The sequence below is a fragment of the Mustelus asterias genome, chromosome 5 (genome assembly GCF_964213995.1).
Source record: "Mustelus asterias chromosome 5, sMusAst1.hap1.1, whole genome shotgun sequence".
NCBI classification, from domain to species: domain Eukaryota; kingdom Metazoa; phylum Chordata; class Chondrichthyes; order Carcharhiniformes; family Triakidae; genus Mustelus; species Mustelus asterias.
In genome coordinates this window covers 137380076-137395370 of record NC_135805.1, presented here as the reverse complement: position 1 = coordinate 137395370, position 15295 = coordinate 137380076, and the positions used below count along the sequence as shown (strand labels likewise).

Here is a 15295-nt window from a genome sequence, read left to right as displayed (position 1 = left end):
CAGTGTGTGTGTGCTGGTGCAGTGTGTGTGTGCTGGTGCAGTGTGTGTGTGCTGGTGCAGTGTGTGTGTGCTGGTGCAGTGTGTGTGTGCTGGTGCAGTGTGTGTGTGCTGGTGCAGTGTGTGTGCTGGTGCAGTGTGTAGTGTGTGTGTGCTGGTGTGTGCTGGTGCAGGTGTGTGGTGTGCTGGTGCAGTGTGTGTGTGCTGGTGCAGTGTGTGTGTGCTGGTGCAGTGTGTGTGTGCTGGTGCAGTGTGTGTGTGCTGGTGCAGTGTGTGTGTGCTGGTGCAGTGTGTGTGTGCTGGTGCAGTGTGTGTGTGCTGGTGCAGTGTGTGTGTGCTGGTGCAGTGTGTGTGTGCTGGTGCAGTGTGTGTGTGCTGGTGCAGTGTGTGTGTGCTGGTGCAGTGTGTGTGTGCTGGTGCAGTGTGTGTGTGCTGGTGCAGTGTGTGTGTGCTGGTGCAGTGTGTGTGTGCTGGTGCAGTGTGTGTGTGCTGGTGCAGTGTGTGTGTGCTGGTGCAGTGTGTGTGTGCTGGTGCAGTGTGTGTGTGCTGGTGCAGTGTGTGTGTGCTGGTGCAGTGTGTGTGTGCTGGTGCAGTGTGTGTGTGCTGGTGCAGTGTGTGTGTGCTGGTGCAGTGTGTGTGTGCTGGTGCAGTGTGTGTGTGCTGGTGCTGTGTGTGTGTGCTGGTGCTGTGTGTGTGTGCTGGTGCTGTGTGTGTGTGCTGGTGCTGTGTGTGTGTGCTGGTGCTGTGTGTGTGTGCTGGTGCTGTGTGTGTGTGCTGGTGCTGTGTGTGTGTGCTGGTGCTGTGTGTGTGTGCTGGTGCTGTGTGTGTGTGCTGGTGCGTGTGTGTGTGTGTGGTCTGGTGCTGTGTGTGTGTGTCTGGTGCTGTGTGTGTGTGTGTGCTGGTGCTGTGTGTGTGTGCTGGTGCTTGTGTGTGTGTGTGTGCTGGTGCGTGTGTGTGTGTGCTGGTGCTGTGTGTGTGTGTGTGCTGGTGCTGTGTGTGTGTGTGTGCTGGTGCTGTGTGTGTGTGTGTGCTGGTGCTGTGTGTGTGTGTGTGCTGGTGCTGTGTGTGTGTGTGTGCTGGTGCTGTGTGTGTGTGTGTGTGGTGCTGTGTGTGTGTGCTGTGTGTGTGTGCTGTGTGTGGGGTGTGTGTGTGTGTGTGTGTGTGCTGGTGCTGTGTGTGTGTGCTGGTGCTGTGTGTGTGTGGTTGTGTGTGTGCTGGGGTGCTTTTGTGTGCTGGTGCTGTGTGTGTGTGTGTGCTGGTGCTGTGTGTGTGTGCTGGTGCTGTGTGTGTGTGTGTGTGCTGGTGCTGTGTGTGTGTGTGTGTGTGTGTGTGCTGGTGCTGTGTGTGTGTGCTGGTGCTGTGTGTGTGTGTGTGTGCTGGTGCTGTGTGTGTGCTGGTGCTGTGTGTGTGTGTGTGCTGGTGCTGTGTGTGTGTGCTGGTGCTGTGTGTGTGTGCTGGTGCTGTGTGTGTGTGCTGGTGCTGTGTGTGTGTGCTGGTGCTGTGTGTGTGTGCTGGTGCTGTGTGTGTGTGTGTGCTGGTGCTGTGTGTGTGTGTGTGTGTGCTGGTGCTGTGTGTGTGTGTGTGTGCTGGTGCTGTGTGTGTGTGTGTGTGTGCTGGTGCTGTGTGTGTGTGCTGGTGCTGTGTGTGTGTGTGTGTGCTGGTGCTGTGTGTGTGTGTGTGCTGGTGCTGTGTGTGTGCTGGTGCTGTGTGTGTGTGTGTGCTGGTGCTGTGTGTGTGTGCTGGTGCTGTGTGTGTGTGCTGGTGCTGTGTGTGTGTGCTGGTGCTGTGTGTGTGTGTGTGCTGGTGCTGTGTGTGTGTGTGTGCTGGTGCTGTGTGTGTGTGTGTGCTGGTGCTGTGTGTGTGTGTGTGCTGGTGCTGTGTGTGTGTGTGTGTGCTGGTGCTGTGTGTGTGTGTGTGCTGGTGCTGTGTGTGTGTGTGTGCTGGTGCTGTGTGTGTGTGTGTGCTGGTGCTGTGTGTGTGCTGGTGCTGTGTGTGTGTGTGTGCTGGTGCTGTGTGTGTGTGTGCTGGTGCTGTGTGTGTGTGTGTGTGCTGGTGCTGTGTGTGTGTGTGTGCTGGTGCTGTGTGTGTGTGTGTGCTGGTGCTGTGTGTGTGTGTGTGCTGGTGCTGTGTGTGTGTGTGTGTGCTGGTGCTGTGTGTGTGTGTGTGTGCTGGTGCTGTGTGTGTGTGTCTGGTGCTGTGTGTGTGTGTGTGCTGGTGCTGTGTGTGTGTGTGTGCTGGTGCTGTGTGTGTGTGTGTGCTGGTGCTGTGTGTGTGTGTGGTGCTGGTGCTGTGTGTGTGTGTGTGCTGGTGCTGTGTGTGTGTGTGTGTGTGTGCTGGTGCTGTGTGTGTGTGTGTGCTGGTGCTGTGTGTGTGTGTGTGCTGGTGCTGTGTGTGTGTGTGTGCTGGTGCTGTGTGTGTGTGTGTGCTGGTGCTGTGTGTGTGTGTGTGCTGGTGCTGTGTGTGTGTGTGTGCTGGTGCTGTGTGTGTGTGTGTGCTGGTGCTGTGTGTGTGTGTGTGCTGGTGCTGTGTGTGTGTGTGTGCTGGTGCTGTGTGTGTGTGTGTGTGCTGGTGCTTTGTGTGTGTGTGTGCGTGCTGGTGCTGTGTGTGTGTGTGCGTGCTGGTGCTGTGTGTGTGTGTGCGTGCTGGTGCTGTGTGTGTGTGCGTGCTGGTGCTGTGTGTGTGTGTGCGTGCTGGTGCTGTGTGTGTGTGTGCGTGCTGGTGCTGTGTGTGTGTGTGTGCGTGCTGGTGCTGTGTGTGTGTGCGTGCTGTTGCTGTGTGTGTGTGTGTGTGCTGGTGCTGTGTGTGTGTGTGTGCTGGTGCTGTGTGTGTGTGTGTGCTGGTGCAGTGTGTGTGTGTGTGCTGGTGCTGTGTGTGTGTGTGTGTGCTGGTGCTGTGTGTGTGTGTGCTGGTGCTTTGTGTGTGTGTGTGTGCGTGCTGGTGCTGTGTGTGTGCGTGCTGGTGCTGTGTGTGTGCGTGCTGGTGCTGTGTGTGTGCGTGCTGGTGCTGTGTGTGTGCGTGCTGGTGCTGTGTGTGTGCGTGCTGGTGCTGTGTGTGTGCGTGCTGGTGCTGTGTGTGTGCGTGCTGGTGCTGTGTGTGTGCGTGCTGGTGCTGTGTGTGCGTGCGTGCTGGTGCTGTGTGTGTGTGTGCTGGTGCTTTGTGTGTGTGTGTGTGTGCGTGCTGGTGCTGTGTGTGTGTGTGCGTGCTGGTGCTGTGTGTGTGTGTGCGTGCTGGTGCTTTGTGTGTGTGTGTGCTGGTGCTTTGTGTGTGTGTGTGTGCGTGCTGGTGCTGTGTGTGTGTGCGTGCTGGTGCTGTGTGTGCTGGTGCTTTGTGTGTGTGTGTGCGTGCTGGTGCTGTGTGTGTGTGTGTGTGTGCTGGTGCTGTGTGTGTGTGTGTGCTGGTGCTGTGTGTGTGTGTGTGCTGGTGCTGTGTGTGTGTGTGCGTGCTGGTGCTGTGTGTGTGTGTGCGTGCTGGTGCTGTGTGTGTGTGTGTGCGTGCTGTGTGTGTGCGTGCTGGTGCTGTGTGTGTGTGCGTGCTGGTGCTGTGTGTGTGTGTGCGTGCTGGTGCTGTGTGTGTGTGTGTGCGTGCTGGTGCTGTGTGTGTGTGTGCGTGCTGGTGCTGTGTGTGTGTGTGCGTGCTGGTGCTGTGTGTGTGTGTGCTTGGGCTTTTTGTGTGTGTGTGTGTGCGTGCTGGTGCTGTGTGTGTGTGTGCGTGCTGGTGCTGTGTGTGTGCGTGCTGGTGCTGTGTGTGTGCGTGCTGGTGCTGTGTGTGTGTGTGCGTGCTGGTGCTGTGTGTGTGTGTGCGTGCTGGTGCTGTGTGTGTGTGTGTGTGCTGGTGCTGTGTGTGTGTGTGTGCTGGTGCTGTGTGTGTGTGTGTGCTGGTGCTGTGTGTGTGTGTGTGCTGGTGCTGTGTGTGTGTGTGTGTGCTGGTGCTGTGTGTGTGTGTGCTGGTGCTGTGTGTGTGTGTGTGTGTGTGCTGGTGCTGTGTGTGTGTGTGCGTGCTGGTGTTGTGTGTGTGTGTGTGTGCGTGCTGGTGCTGTGTGTGTGTGTGCGTGCTGGTGCTGTGTGTGTGTGTGCGCGTGCTGGTGCTGTGTGTGTGTGTGCGTGCTGGTGCTGTGTGTGTGTGTGCGTGCTGGTGCTGTGTGTGTGTGCGTGCTGGTGCTGTGTGTGTGTGTGTGCGTGCTGGTGCTGTGTGTGTGTGTGCGTGCTGGTGCTGTGTGTGTGTGTGCGTGCTGGTGCTGTGTGTGTGTGCGTGCTGGTGCTGTGTGTGTGTGTGTGCTGGTGCTGTGTGTGTGTGTGTGTGTGCTGGTGCTGTGTGTGTGTGTGTGCTGGTGCTTTGTGTGTGTGTGTGTGTGCGTGCTGGTGCTGTGTGTGTGTGCGTGCTGGTGCTGTGTGTGTGCGTGCTGGTGCTGTGTGTGTGTGTGCTGGTGCTGTGTGTGTGTGCTGGTGCTGTGTGTGTGTGCTGGTGCTGTGTGTGTGTGTGTGCTGGTGCTGTGTGTGTGTGTGTGTGCTGGTGCTGTGTGTGTGTGTGTGCAGGTGCTGTGTGTGTGTGTGTGCTGGTGCTGTGTGTGTGTGTGTGCTGGTGCTGTGTGTGTGTGTGTGCGTGCTGGTGCTGTGTGTGTGTGTGCGTGCTGGTGCTGTGTGTGTGTGTGCGTGCTGGTGCTGTGTGTGTGTGCGTGCTGGTGCTGTGTGTGTGTGTGCTGGTGCTTTGTGTGTGTGTGTGTGTGTGCGTGCTGGTGCTGTGTGTGTGTGCTGGTGCTGTGTGTGTGTGTGTGCTGGTGCTGTGTGTGTGTGTGTGCTGGTGCTGTGTGTGTGTGCGTGCTGGTGCTGTGTGTGTGCTGGTGCTGTGTGTGTGTGCGTGCTGGTGCTGTCTGTGTGTGTGCTGGTGCTTTGTGTGTGTGTGTGCGTGCTGGTCCTGTGTGTGTGTGTGCGTGCTGGTGCTGTGTGTGTGTGTGTGTGTGCGTGCTGGTGCTGTGTGTGTGTGTACGTGCTGGTGCTGTGTGTGTGTGTGTGTGTGCTGGTGCTGTGTGTGTGTGTGTGCTGGTGCTGTGTGTGTGTGTGTGTGTGCTGGTGCTGTGTGTGTGTGTGTGTGCTGGTGCTGTGTGTGTGTGTGTGCTGGTGCTGTGTGTGTGTGTGTGTGTGTGCTGGTGCTGTGTGTGTGTGTGTGTGTGCTGGTGCTGTGTGTGTGTGTGTGCTGGTGCTGTGTGTGCTGTGTGTGTGTGTGTGCTGGTGCTGTGTGTGTGTGTGTGCTGGTGCTGTGTGTGTGTGCGTGCTGGTGCTGTGTGTGTGTGTGTGTGTGCTGGTGCTGTGTGTGTGTGTGTGTGTGTGCGTGCTGGTGCTGTGTGTGTGTGTGTGCTGGTGCTGTGTGTGTGTGTGTGCTGGTGCTTTGTGTGTGTGTGTGTGTGCTGGTGCTTTGTGTGTGTGCGTGCTGGTGCTGTGTGTGTGTGTGCGTGCTGGTGCTGTGTGTGTGTGTGCGTGCTGGTGTTGTGTGTGCGTGCTGGTGCTGTGTGTGTGTGTGCGTGCTGGTGCTGTGTGTGTGTGCGTGCTGGTGCTGTGTGTGTGTGTGCGTGCTGGTGCTGTGTGTGTGTGCTGGTGCTGTGTGTGTGTGTGTGCTGGTGCTGTGTGTGTGTGTGTGCTGGTGCTGTGTGTGTGTGTGCGTGCTGGTGCTTTGTGTGTGTGTGTGTGCTGGTGCTTTGTGTGTGTGTGTGCTGGTGCTTTGTGTGTGTGTGCGTGCTGGTGCTGTGTGTGTGTGTGTGCGTGCTGGTGCTGTGTGTGTGTGTGCGTGCTGGTGCTGTGTGTGTGTGTGTGCGTGCTGGTGCTGTGTGTGTGTGTGTGCTGGTGCTTTGTGTGTGTGTGTGTGTGTGCGTGCTGGTGCTGTGTGTGTGTGTGTGCGTGCTGGTGCTGTGTGTGTGTGTGCGTGCTGGTGCTGTGTGTGTGTGTGCGTGCTGGTGTTGTGTGTGTGTGTGCGTGCTGGTGCTGTGTGTGTGTGTGCGTGCTGGTGCTGTGTGTGTGTGTGCGTGCTGGTGCTGTGTGTGTGTGCGTGCTGGTGCTGTGTGTGTGTGCGTGCTGGTGCTGTGTGTGTGTGTGCGTGCTGGTGCTGTGTGTGTGCGCGTGCTGGTGCTGTGTGCGCGTGCTGGTGCTGTGTGTGTGTGTGCGTGCTGGTGCTGTGTGTGCGTGCTGGTGCTGTGTGTGTGTGTGCGTGCTGGTGCTGTGTGTGTGTGTGCGTGCTGGTGCTGTGTGTGTGTGTGCGTGCTGGTGCTGTGTGTGTGTGTGCGTGCTGGTGCTGTGTGTGTGTGTGCGTGCTGGTGCTGTGTGTGTGCGTGCTGGTGCTGTGTGTGCGTGCTGGTGCTGTGTGTGCGCGCTGGTGCTGTGTGTGCGCGCTGGTGCTGTGTGTGCGCGCTGGTGCTGTGTGTGCGCGCTGGTGCTGTGTGTGCGCGCTGGTGCTGTGTGTGCGCGCTGGTGCTGTGTGTGCGCGCTGGTGCTGTGTGTGCGCGCTGGTGCTGTGTGTGCGCGCTGGTGCTGTGTGTGCGCGCTGGTGCTGTGTGCGCGCGCTGGTGCTGTGTGTGCGCGCTGGTGCTGTGTGTGCGCGCTGGTGCTGTGTGTGCGCGCTGGTGCTGTGTGTGCGCGCTGGTGCTGTGTGTGCGCGCTGGTGCTGTGTGTGCGCGCTGGTGCTGTGTGTGCGCGCTGGTGCTGTGTGCGCGCGCTGGTGCTGTGTGCGCGCGCTGGTGCTGTGTGCGCGCGCTGGTGCTGTGTGCGCGCGCTGGTGCTGTGTGCGCGCGCTGGTGCTGTGTGCGCGCGCTGGTGCTGTGTGCGCGCGCTGGTGCTGTGTGTGCGCGCTGGTGCTGTGTGCGCGCGCGCGCTGGTGCTGTGTGCGCGCGCGCTGGTGCTGTGTGCGCGCGCGCGCTGGTGCTGTGTGCGCGCGCGCGCTGGTGCTGTGTGCGCGCGCGCGCTGGTGCTGTGTGCGCGCGCGCGCTGGTGCTGTGTGCGCGCGCGCGCTGGTGCTGTGTGCGCGCGCGCGCTGGTGCTGTGTGCGCGCGCGCGCTGGTGCTGTGTGCGCGCGCGCGCTGGTGCTGTGTGCGCGCGCGCGCTGGTGCTGTGTGCGCGCGCGCGCTGGTGCTGTGTGCGCGCGCGCGCTGGTGCTGTGTGCGCGCGCGCGCTGGTGCTGTGTGCGCGCGCGCGCTGGTGCTGTGTGCGCGCGCGCGCTGGTGCTGTGTGCGCGCTGGTGCTGTGTGCGTGTGCGCGCTGGTGCTGTCTGCGTGTGCGCGCTGGTGCTGTGTGCGTGTGCTGGTGCTGTGTGCGTGTGCTGGTGCTGTGTGCGTGTGCTGGTGCTGTGTGCGTGTGCTGGTGCTGTGTGCGTGTGCTGGCTGGCGGTATGTGCGTGCGCGCGCGCGCTGGCGGTATGTGCGTGCGCGCGCGCGCTGGCGGTATGTGCGCGCGCGCGCGCGCTGGCGGTGTGCGCGCGCGCGCTGGCGGTGTGCGCGCGCGAGCTGGCGGTGTGCGTGCGCGCGCGCTGGCGGTGTGCGCGCGCTGGCGGTGTGCGTGCGCGCGCGCGCGCTGGCGGCGCACAGGGCAGCCTAACGTTTGCATAGGCTGGGGCAAAGTTCTTACCCTGTGATTGAAGATAAAATTCATTCTTGAATTCAAAATAGTTTTCTGTTAACCTTAATTGTAGTAACTGTATTGCGGTTTCATTTGGGAAATTTATTGAAGATATTTCAAACAGCCAGAATACCTCTGGGTGTCACAGTGGTTAGCACTGCTGCCTCACAGCACCAGGGACCCCAGGGTGACAGCCTCAGATGACTGTGCAGAGTTTGCATATTCTCCCCGTGTCTGCATGGGTTTCCTCTGAGTGCTCCACTTTCCTCCCACAGTCCAAAGATGTTCAGGTTAGGCAGATTGGCTATGATAAATTGCCCCTTAGTGTCCAAAGATGTGTCGGCTAGATAACTTGATCATGGTAAATGTGCAGGGTTATGGAGATAGGGTGGATTGGAGACCCTGGGTGGGATGCTCTCTGAGAGTCAGTACAAACTCAATGGGTTGGATGGCCTCCATTTGTGCTCGAAAGATATTCTGATTCTATAGTTTATGTACAGACTTTCAATGTCCATTGTCCAGCATGAAGGGGTGAGGTTTGTGAATTAACATAACTGGGCTGCTTCCGTGCTAAGGGGGTTCCAATCGATGTCAGTTTAGGACAGAGTTGAGGAGGAACTTCTTCTCTCAGAGGGTGGTGAATCTCTGGAATTCTCTGCCCACTGAAGTGGTGGAGACTACCTGGTTGAATATGTTTAAATCACGGATAGATGGATTCCTGATCGGTAAGGGAATTAGGGGTTATAGGGATCAGGTGGGTAAGTGGAACTGATCCACGTCAGATCAGCCATGATCTTATTGAATGGCGGGGCAGGCTCGAGGGGCTAGATGGCCGACTCCTGCTCCTATTTCTTATGTTCTTATTACAACTTGGTTGGGGTGTATTAGCATGAAGTATATGTGAATTAAATATATGTGAATATGTATATGTGAATTATATATGTGAATATATGTGAAGTATATGACGTATATGTGAATTATCAATTAAAATGGTTGTCTTTGTAGTGCAGAATTAATTTGTGTGTATCCCCTTCATAGCACAGTTGGATCTTTGGAAGTCAACAGAAATATTGAGGGGGAAGAGGCTTGAAATTGGCGGAAAAAGACCAAAGATGCTGCAGCGTGATAGTCGCTTGCAATTAATGTTTAAAAGAGGCTGCAGATGTGAGACTCAGTCCCAATAAGTACCTTGTGCCAAAAAGAATTGAGATGGAGTTTTTAAAAAAACTTGCAGAGATTTCAATTTAAAAGATCTTTAGTATTTGTGCTATCTTATCCAAAGAAGGAAATTCTTAAAAAAAAGCAGCACAAAAGTAGAAGGTAATGTTTCAACGTGACTGAGAAAGGAGACCCTGAAAACCAAAATGTACCCCGTAAGAAAACCTGAGGCCACGAAAAAAGGTTTTGAATTTAAGTTTATTAGTGTCACAAGTAGGCTTACATTAACACTGCAATGAAGTTACTGTGAAAATCCTCTAGTCGCCACACTCCGGTGCCTGTTCGGGTACACTGAGGGAGAATTTAGCACGGCCAATGCACCCTAACCAGCACGTCTTTCGGACTGTGGGAGGAAACCGGAGCACCCGGAGGAATCCCACACAGACACGGGGAGAATGTGCAGACTCCACACAGACAGTGACCCAAGCCGGGATTCGAACCTGGGTCCCTGATGCTGTGAGGCAGCAGTGCTAACCACTGTGCTACCGTGCCACCCATCAGGAAAGGGGAATAAAAGGAGAAGAAAGAAAGATTGGACTGAGAGAAGACACAGAAAATTAGGAAAATTAAAACATTGAAAATTTTCAATTTAAATTGTCCAACAATTTACCACCCGCAGGAATTGGACTCCAATTTAAAACTGTTCCCTTTCTGAGCCGGAGATGTCGAGTGGCAGTTACTAATTATCACACTATTAACAGCTTCGGCTGGTAATTATTAGTCCTGACTTTGTGATGGGAATGGGCTATAAATGTGCAAATCTCGCAATGTCTTCAAAATAACAGGGGGAGGCCAAGGGCGAGATATCGTTCGTGTCTGCGTGGGTTTCCTCCGGGTGCCCCGGTTTTCTCCCACAGTCCGAAAGACGTGCTGGTTAGGTGCATTGGCCATGCTAAATTCTCCCTCAGTGTACCCGAACAGGAGCCGGAGTGTGGCGACTAGGGATTTTCACAGTAACTGCATTGCAGTGTTAATGTAAGCCTACTTGTGACACTAATAAATAAACTAGAACTAAAATCTATCTGTACCTGATTTGACTTAGTTCATTCAGTTACCTTCTCTATCTTTCCCTGTTTCTTTCCTGGTTGCCCCATTACCTTTATCACTGGTTATCAATTCCTGCTGCTGGCCAGTTCCAGGCAATCTGAAAGGCGATTGAAAAAGTCTATTGGGACCCACAACAAAATGGCCCAATTTGGCAAGGTCCTGCTGAATATACTTGATTGTATAGGTGGTCTTGTTCAGCACACCTTAATTACAGCATCTTTCCTTTCGGTGCATATACTCCTCACTGCTCTTACATTTCCAAACGGAACACCATCTGCCCATCCTAACCATCAGAGTCCTTTTGCAACCAGCAAGAACAGCCCACTTCCCTTTAAGGCAGAGCAGCAACCCTTAAGAAGCTGCTCCCTTGTCTGGCAATCTGGGAACTGGCCTTGCTCTTTGAGCACGTATTCCAGGGAGCGTGAAGCATTAAGGAGAGGTGTATGCCGTACAAAATTTGGCAAAGCCTGCATTCCCTGGTTGACCATCTTCCGCCCATCTCGCTGTCCACAAGACGTAGGAGCAGAAGTAGGCCATTCGGCCCGTCAATTCTGCCCCGCCATTCAATGTTGGATTAGTCCCCAAATACCACCCAAGTCAGTAAGTTTTTAATTCATTCATGGGTTTTTGGCATTGCTAATTGCCCTTGAGGGATGAGCTGCCTTCTCGAACCACTGCAGTAGTACAGCAACTTTGCCCTCTTATATGCATGTTAACAACTAGTCTACTGACGCAGTACAGTGCCGCCTGTAGAGGCAGATTAATTCAGACAGCACTTTCCGAATTTCTGCACTTAACTGGGTGTGAGCGGACTCTGGAAGCTGCCAGGACACCCCATAATAATTGGTCAACACTAATAGCCTCACTGTTATTCTTGATGCAGAATCCAGACTGACATGGCTTTCTCATAGCACTCACTTCCCTCAGCTTTCCAGGAATTTTTATTGACGTGTCCTTATTGATCCGCTCCTCTTCCTGTTTCCATTGTGTGTTCAATAAAACTGGCTTCAATTATGAAGGACTCCACTGTGCATTTGCAAATTCCTAGCGCTCATGGTTTAATCAGTCATAGACTAATGGACTGCTCTGATAGTCTAATCGATAATAGGCTGATTGACCTCACTTGCAGGCTGATAGTTCATAGTCTAATGGATTGCATGCTTCAGCTTGGATTCTCAAATTAAAGTCAAGCTTGATGCTGTGGCCATGAAAATGACCATTGGTGCACAGAGCTGCTGTATAGTAAGACCACAACGGCAAATTGAAGGAAGGCACAGCATTCCCTGTTGATGTCCTGACTGCTTCCTTGGGTTGCGCCCCCCCCCCTCATACCCCAGCGCCGATTATTGTCCAGCACTTTATGATCCATGTGACCTTTCTCTGTTCCAGGCTTGGCGATTCAGCACCGCCTTCGGCACGGTAAAAGAGTGGAGGTTTGCAGAAATCGCCAGCATGGCTGACCACCTGAAGGACTGTCGGTACAACACAGTGGAGAGGACCGGGGAGGCTGTCCCATTGCCCTGCATGTGTGTGACGCGGGAGCTTACTAAAGGCGGCCGCCCTTTACGCTCGGTCCTGAAACCAGTTCTCTAATCTCTCCGGACATTGGCGACATACTGCAAAACATTCTAATCTTAAATGTGGTCTGTCCCTTTGTATATGATATATTTTGCTTTGATGTGAGATTTATTTTTGTAGTACAGTACCTGTGCTGGCGTGTACATGAAAGATCATGAAAAACGCCTTGCAGAAAGGAACACTGAACTGATGGACATTTTTGTGGGTGAAACCTTCCCCCCTATTGGAGTCTTCCATTTGTACATATGGTTTTCTTGCATGGATCTGGCCTTTTTGCAAAAAAAAAACAGTCTTGCTTTTTCTTTCCTCCTACACCCCGCCACACCCAAACACCCTGAATAATCATATAGCAAATGTCATATGTGCGAGAGAGATATGGATTGCCGCGGCTAAATCCTGACCAAAACGCGGCAATGTCCTTTCATCATTTGATAAATCAGAAAGTTGCTCAACCTGTGTGGAATAATTAACAACTGGATGCTTCTTGTCCCTTCGCATCACAACGTGAGCACTTTCTGAGGTTTAGAAGGATTGTCCTTATAAGCTACGTCAGTAAGCTAGCTGCTGCAAAGCAATACTATACCTCACGCTCATCAAAAGCAAAAATGCCGCAGTGCAGTGAATTTACACTATACAATTTTGCCACTCTTAGCACTTTAGTTTTCCGGCCTCATTTTATTAACTATCTCACCAAGTGGCTGATGCTTTGATATTCATCATTATTGACCGTTGTTTCTCATGCTCTCCTCCTCCCTAACTCTGCGCCGCTGGAAGTGTTACCTGTGACGTTTAACGGTCTGTGGGGAAACGAGCAACTTGCTTTGATCTAAGACGGCAGTTTCCGATCTGCCAAATGAAAGGCCGTGCTTTGTAAAGCCGTCTACATTATTGAACCTAACTTCATCCCAGACATACAAAGCAGGTTTCAGTTTGGAGGACCAGCACTCGACTACCAAAGCAACGTGACTTTACTCATTAGTACAGTTGGTGCCTCCAATGTCTTACTAAAGGATTGATCATGTGCATTTTTGTTTATACATAAGCCGCCAAAAATAGATATGAACGCCTTTGCCTTCAGCATTTGCAACTCCGACCCTGTAATGTGATGATGTGAACTCAGTCGAAGATAACACCTTTCCAATGCACTGACTGTATCGATTTTAAAACGCTGATAGAATAGTATGAGGAGTGCGGGATTGTTGTTGAAAGTAACGTCATCTGATTCAGAAGCTTTGTATGTCAGAGTTCATGGATTTCATTTGTGCTGTAAATAAGACACTGCTGCTAAATGTAGAAACCAGTGTCTTAACTGTGTCCCCGCCTAACGTCACACTAAAGCAGACTTTCTGACGAATTTCTATGTAGCTCAGTGCTAACATCTGCTTACAGACCTGAATGCTATTTGTGCTGCGAGTTCGCACATCTTGAGGCAAACACGCGGGAGAAATCTGAGCTGGTCTTTCAGAACGCGATTTAATTTATTTTGGCTTTTTTTGAATCATGTGTAGGGTGAGGAGAAACGGGAAACTATTGAATATCAGCATCTCTTGCCTGAACACCTTGTCCATTTCCTTTGGAGAAGCCTATAGAAGTTGGTGAAACCCTCCCCCGATTAATAGATTGGCTGATAGTGTGAGTAGAAATCTGAAACATGTTGTTAGGTGGCAGGTCAGATGGTTTGCAGCAGAGTAGACCCAATGTAAATTATTGTTCAAAATGTTGCTACCCTGTGGGTGAAGTTCTATAGGTAAAGGTTTGAAGCCCGTTTATCTGTGCAATAGCAAGTTGTGGAGAAGTGTTTCTGGACCCTCAGGGGCATTCAGGAGGCCAGGGTCACTGGTGGTTCAGGACTCTGACCAGTGGGTGCTCTGGACGTCAGACTGGGGGGTTCCCTTGGTTCTGGGTGTTTGACTGTTAGGTGTCCTTGGTTCTGGGCGTTTGACTGGTAGGTGTCCTTGGTTCTGGGCGTTTGACTGGTAGGTGTCCTTGGTTCTGGGTGCCGGACTGGGCGGTTCCCTTGGTTCTGGCATCGGATTGGGGAGGGGGGGGGCATTCCCTTGGTTCTGGATGTCGGACTGGAGGGGTTCCCTTGGTTCTGGCATCGGAGTGGCAAGTGTTCTTGGTTCTGGATGTCTGTGGGTGCTCTGGGTGTCTAACCTGCCAGATGAAAAATGAAAAGAAAACCCTGCGCAAAAACAAACTTGTTTAAAAGGAGTAGAGAGGGCAGCGTTTGAAGTTGTGCACATGCTTGTTTGTTTTAATTTGTTTGTGTACCGAGATCTACGAGTTAATAAAGTGTTGCATTCATTACTACTACAATCGCCCCATTTATGGTGAATGCATCTTGTTGCGGAAATTTGAAGCATACACTACCCGTTTCCATTGAAGATCATTTGTTCTCTGAACTTTTTCTGCCGTGGCTTCATTTACCAGTAGTTTGGTTCCATTACGTTTTATTTATCCTTCAGGAATGGAAATGTTTGGCTCACTATAACACTGTATTCACATCCATTATGTGGAGATGCCGGCGTTGGACTGGGGTGAACACAGTAAGGAGTCTAACAACACCAGGTTAAAGTCCAACAGGTTTATTTGGTGGCATTTGCTACCAAATAAACCTGTTGGACTTTAACCTGGTGTTGTTAGACTCCCGACTGTGTTCACATCCATTACCATTCAGTTAATCATAACACTGGCCTGCGCATATCTAATGTCTTTACATTAGGCGTACCTTTTGAACCTCACACTTGTCTGAAACATCTGTGTATTTTCTGCTTTCAAACGTATGGGAATAAAAGACAATGAAGGTTCATGTTAAATTCTCCTGAAAAACCGAGATGAAGATTGAAAGAAGTCTCTAAACTAATGTACAAAGTAGACTTCTCTTTTCTACGTTCTGAGGTTTAGTGAGGCAGGAGCTTGAGTGGAGAGGGCCTCTCTCTCTCTCTTCCCAGTTTGCCGCTCTTTCAATGATGCACGCTTTTGTACTAAATGTTTGATTTCATTTTAAACTGCAAGAATTCTAATAAAAAATTGTCATTTTTATTAACTACTGAAAGACTATGTTTGCACATTTGTACCCCAGAACAATTGGATGAGAACGGAACATTATCAGTTTTTTTGGCATGTCGATAAGTTGAACTTTTCTTTGCAGAGATGGGAGTGTGGGAAACAATTGAATTTAAAAACAATTATTGGTTTTCCAAAAGAGATGAGGAGCAGACAAACACAGAACAGTACAATGATACAGCTCCTCTTTCCCAGTGAATAAAAACTCTGCAAAACCCCCCAAAAAACTCCAATTTAAACCAACAGTGGACAAGAATCAATTCTTTAAAAGAAAGAGACAGAAGGATTCCATCTACAATAACACTTCTCAGTGGAGCCTCTCATTCAATCTTCTTCAAATGTTTGCTGTTCACCTTGGATAAGAAAAAGTAGGAAGGATTAGCCATGCTTGTGCATTTGTACAACTCCAGACAATTGCTATGGGGAGGAGACGACAGGAACAGAATTTGTAAGAATGTTGTGATGGTATCAGGTACATTTTTAAAAAAAAGCTTTTCCCTATAAATAATACTTTCTAATTTTTTGTCAGTCATTTTTTACCTTTCCCTTCACGAACAATGCAATACATTACAATTTTAAAGCACTCGGCCTTTTGCTTTAGTGTCGGGGGATTAGCAGGGTAAATACATGGGATTACGGGGATAGGGTCTGGGTGGGATTGTTGTCGGTGCAGGCTCGATGGACCTCCTGCACTGTAGGGATTCTATAAAATAAACAAAACATTGTCTTCTAACCAGGATGAAGCAGTGGGTGACTTGGGCATCTCCTGAAGTAACTTTGGTTACAAGCTC

General features: G+C 51.9%; 1 protein-coding gene across 5 annotated transcripts in view; it reads left to right on the top strand.

Moving 5' to 3' along the window:
• Nucleotides 1-14487, top strand: part of fbxo30a (F-box protein 30a) — a 28453-nt gene extending 13966 nt beyond the window's left edge. For 3 of the 5 annotated variants that reach the window (XM_078213334.1, XM_078213331.1, XM_078213333.1), the window contains exon 3: nt 11247-14487. In XM_078213334.1, coding sequence (XP_078069460.1) covers nt 11247-11317 — 71 coding nt within the window. In that variant the 3' untranslated portion in view covers nt 11318-14487. The remainder of the gene's footprint in view (nt 1-11246) is intronic. The other 2 variants (XR_013497796.1, XR_013497797.1) reach the window with 2 other exon arrangements.
• Nucleotides 14488-15295: the final 808 nt, after the last annotated feature.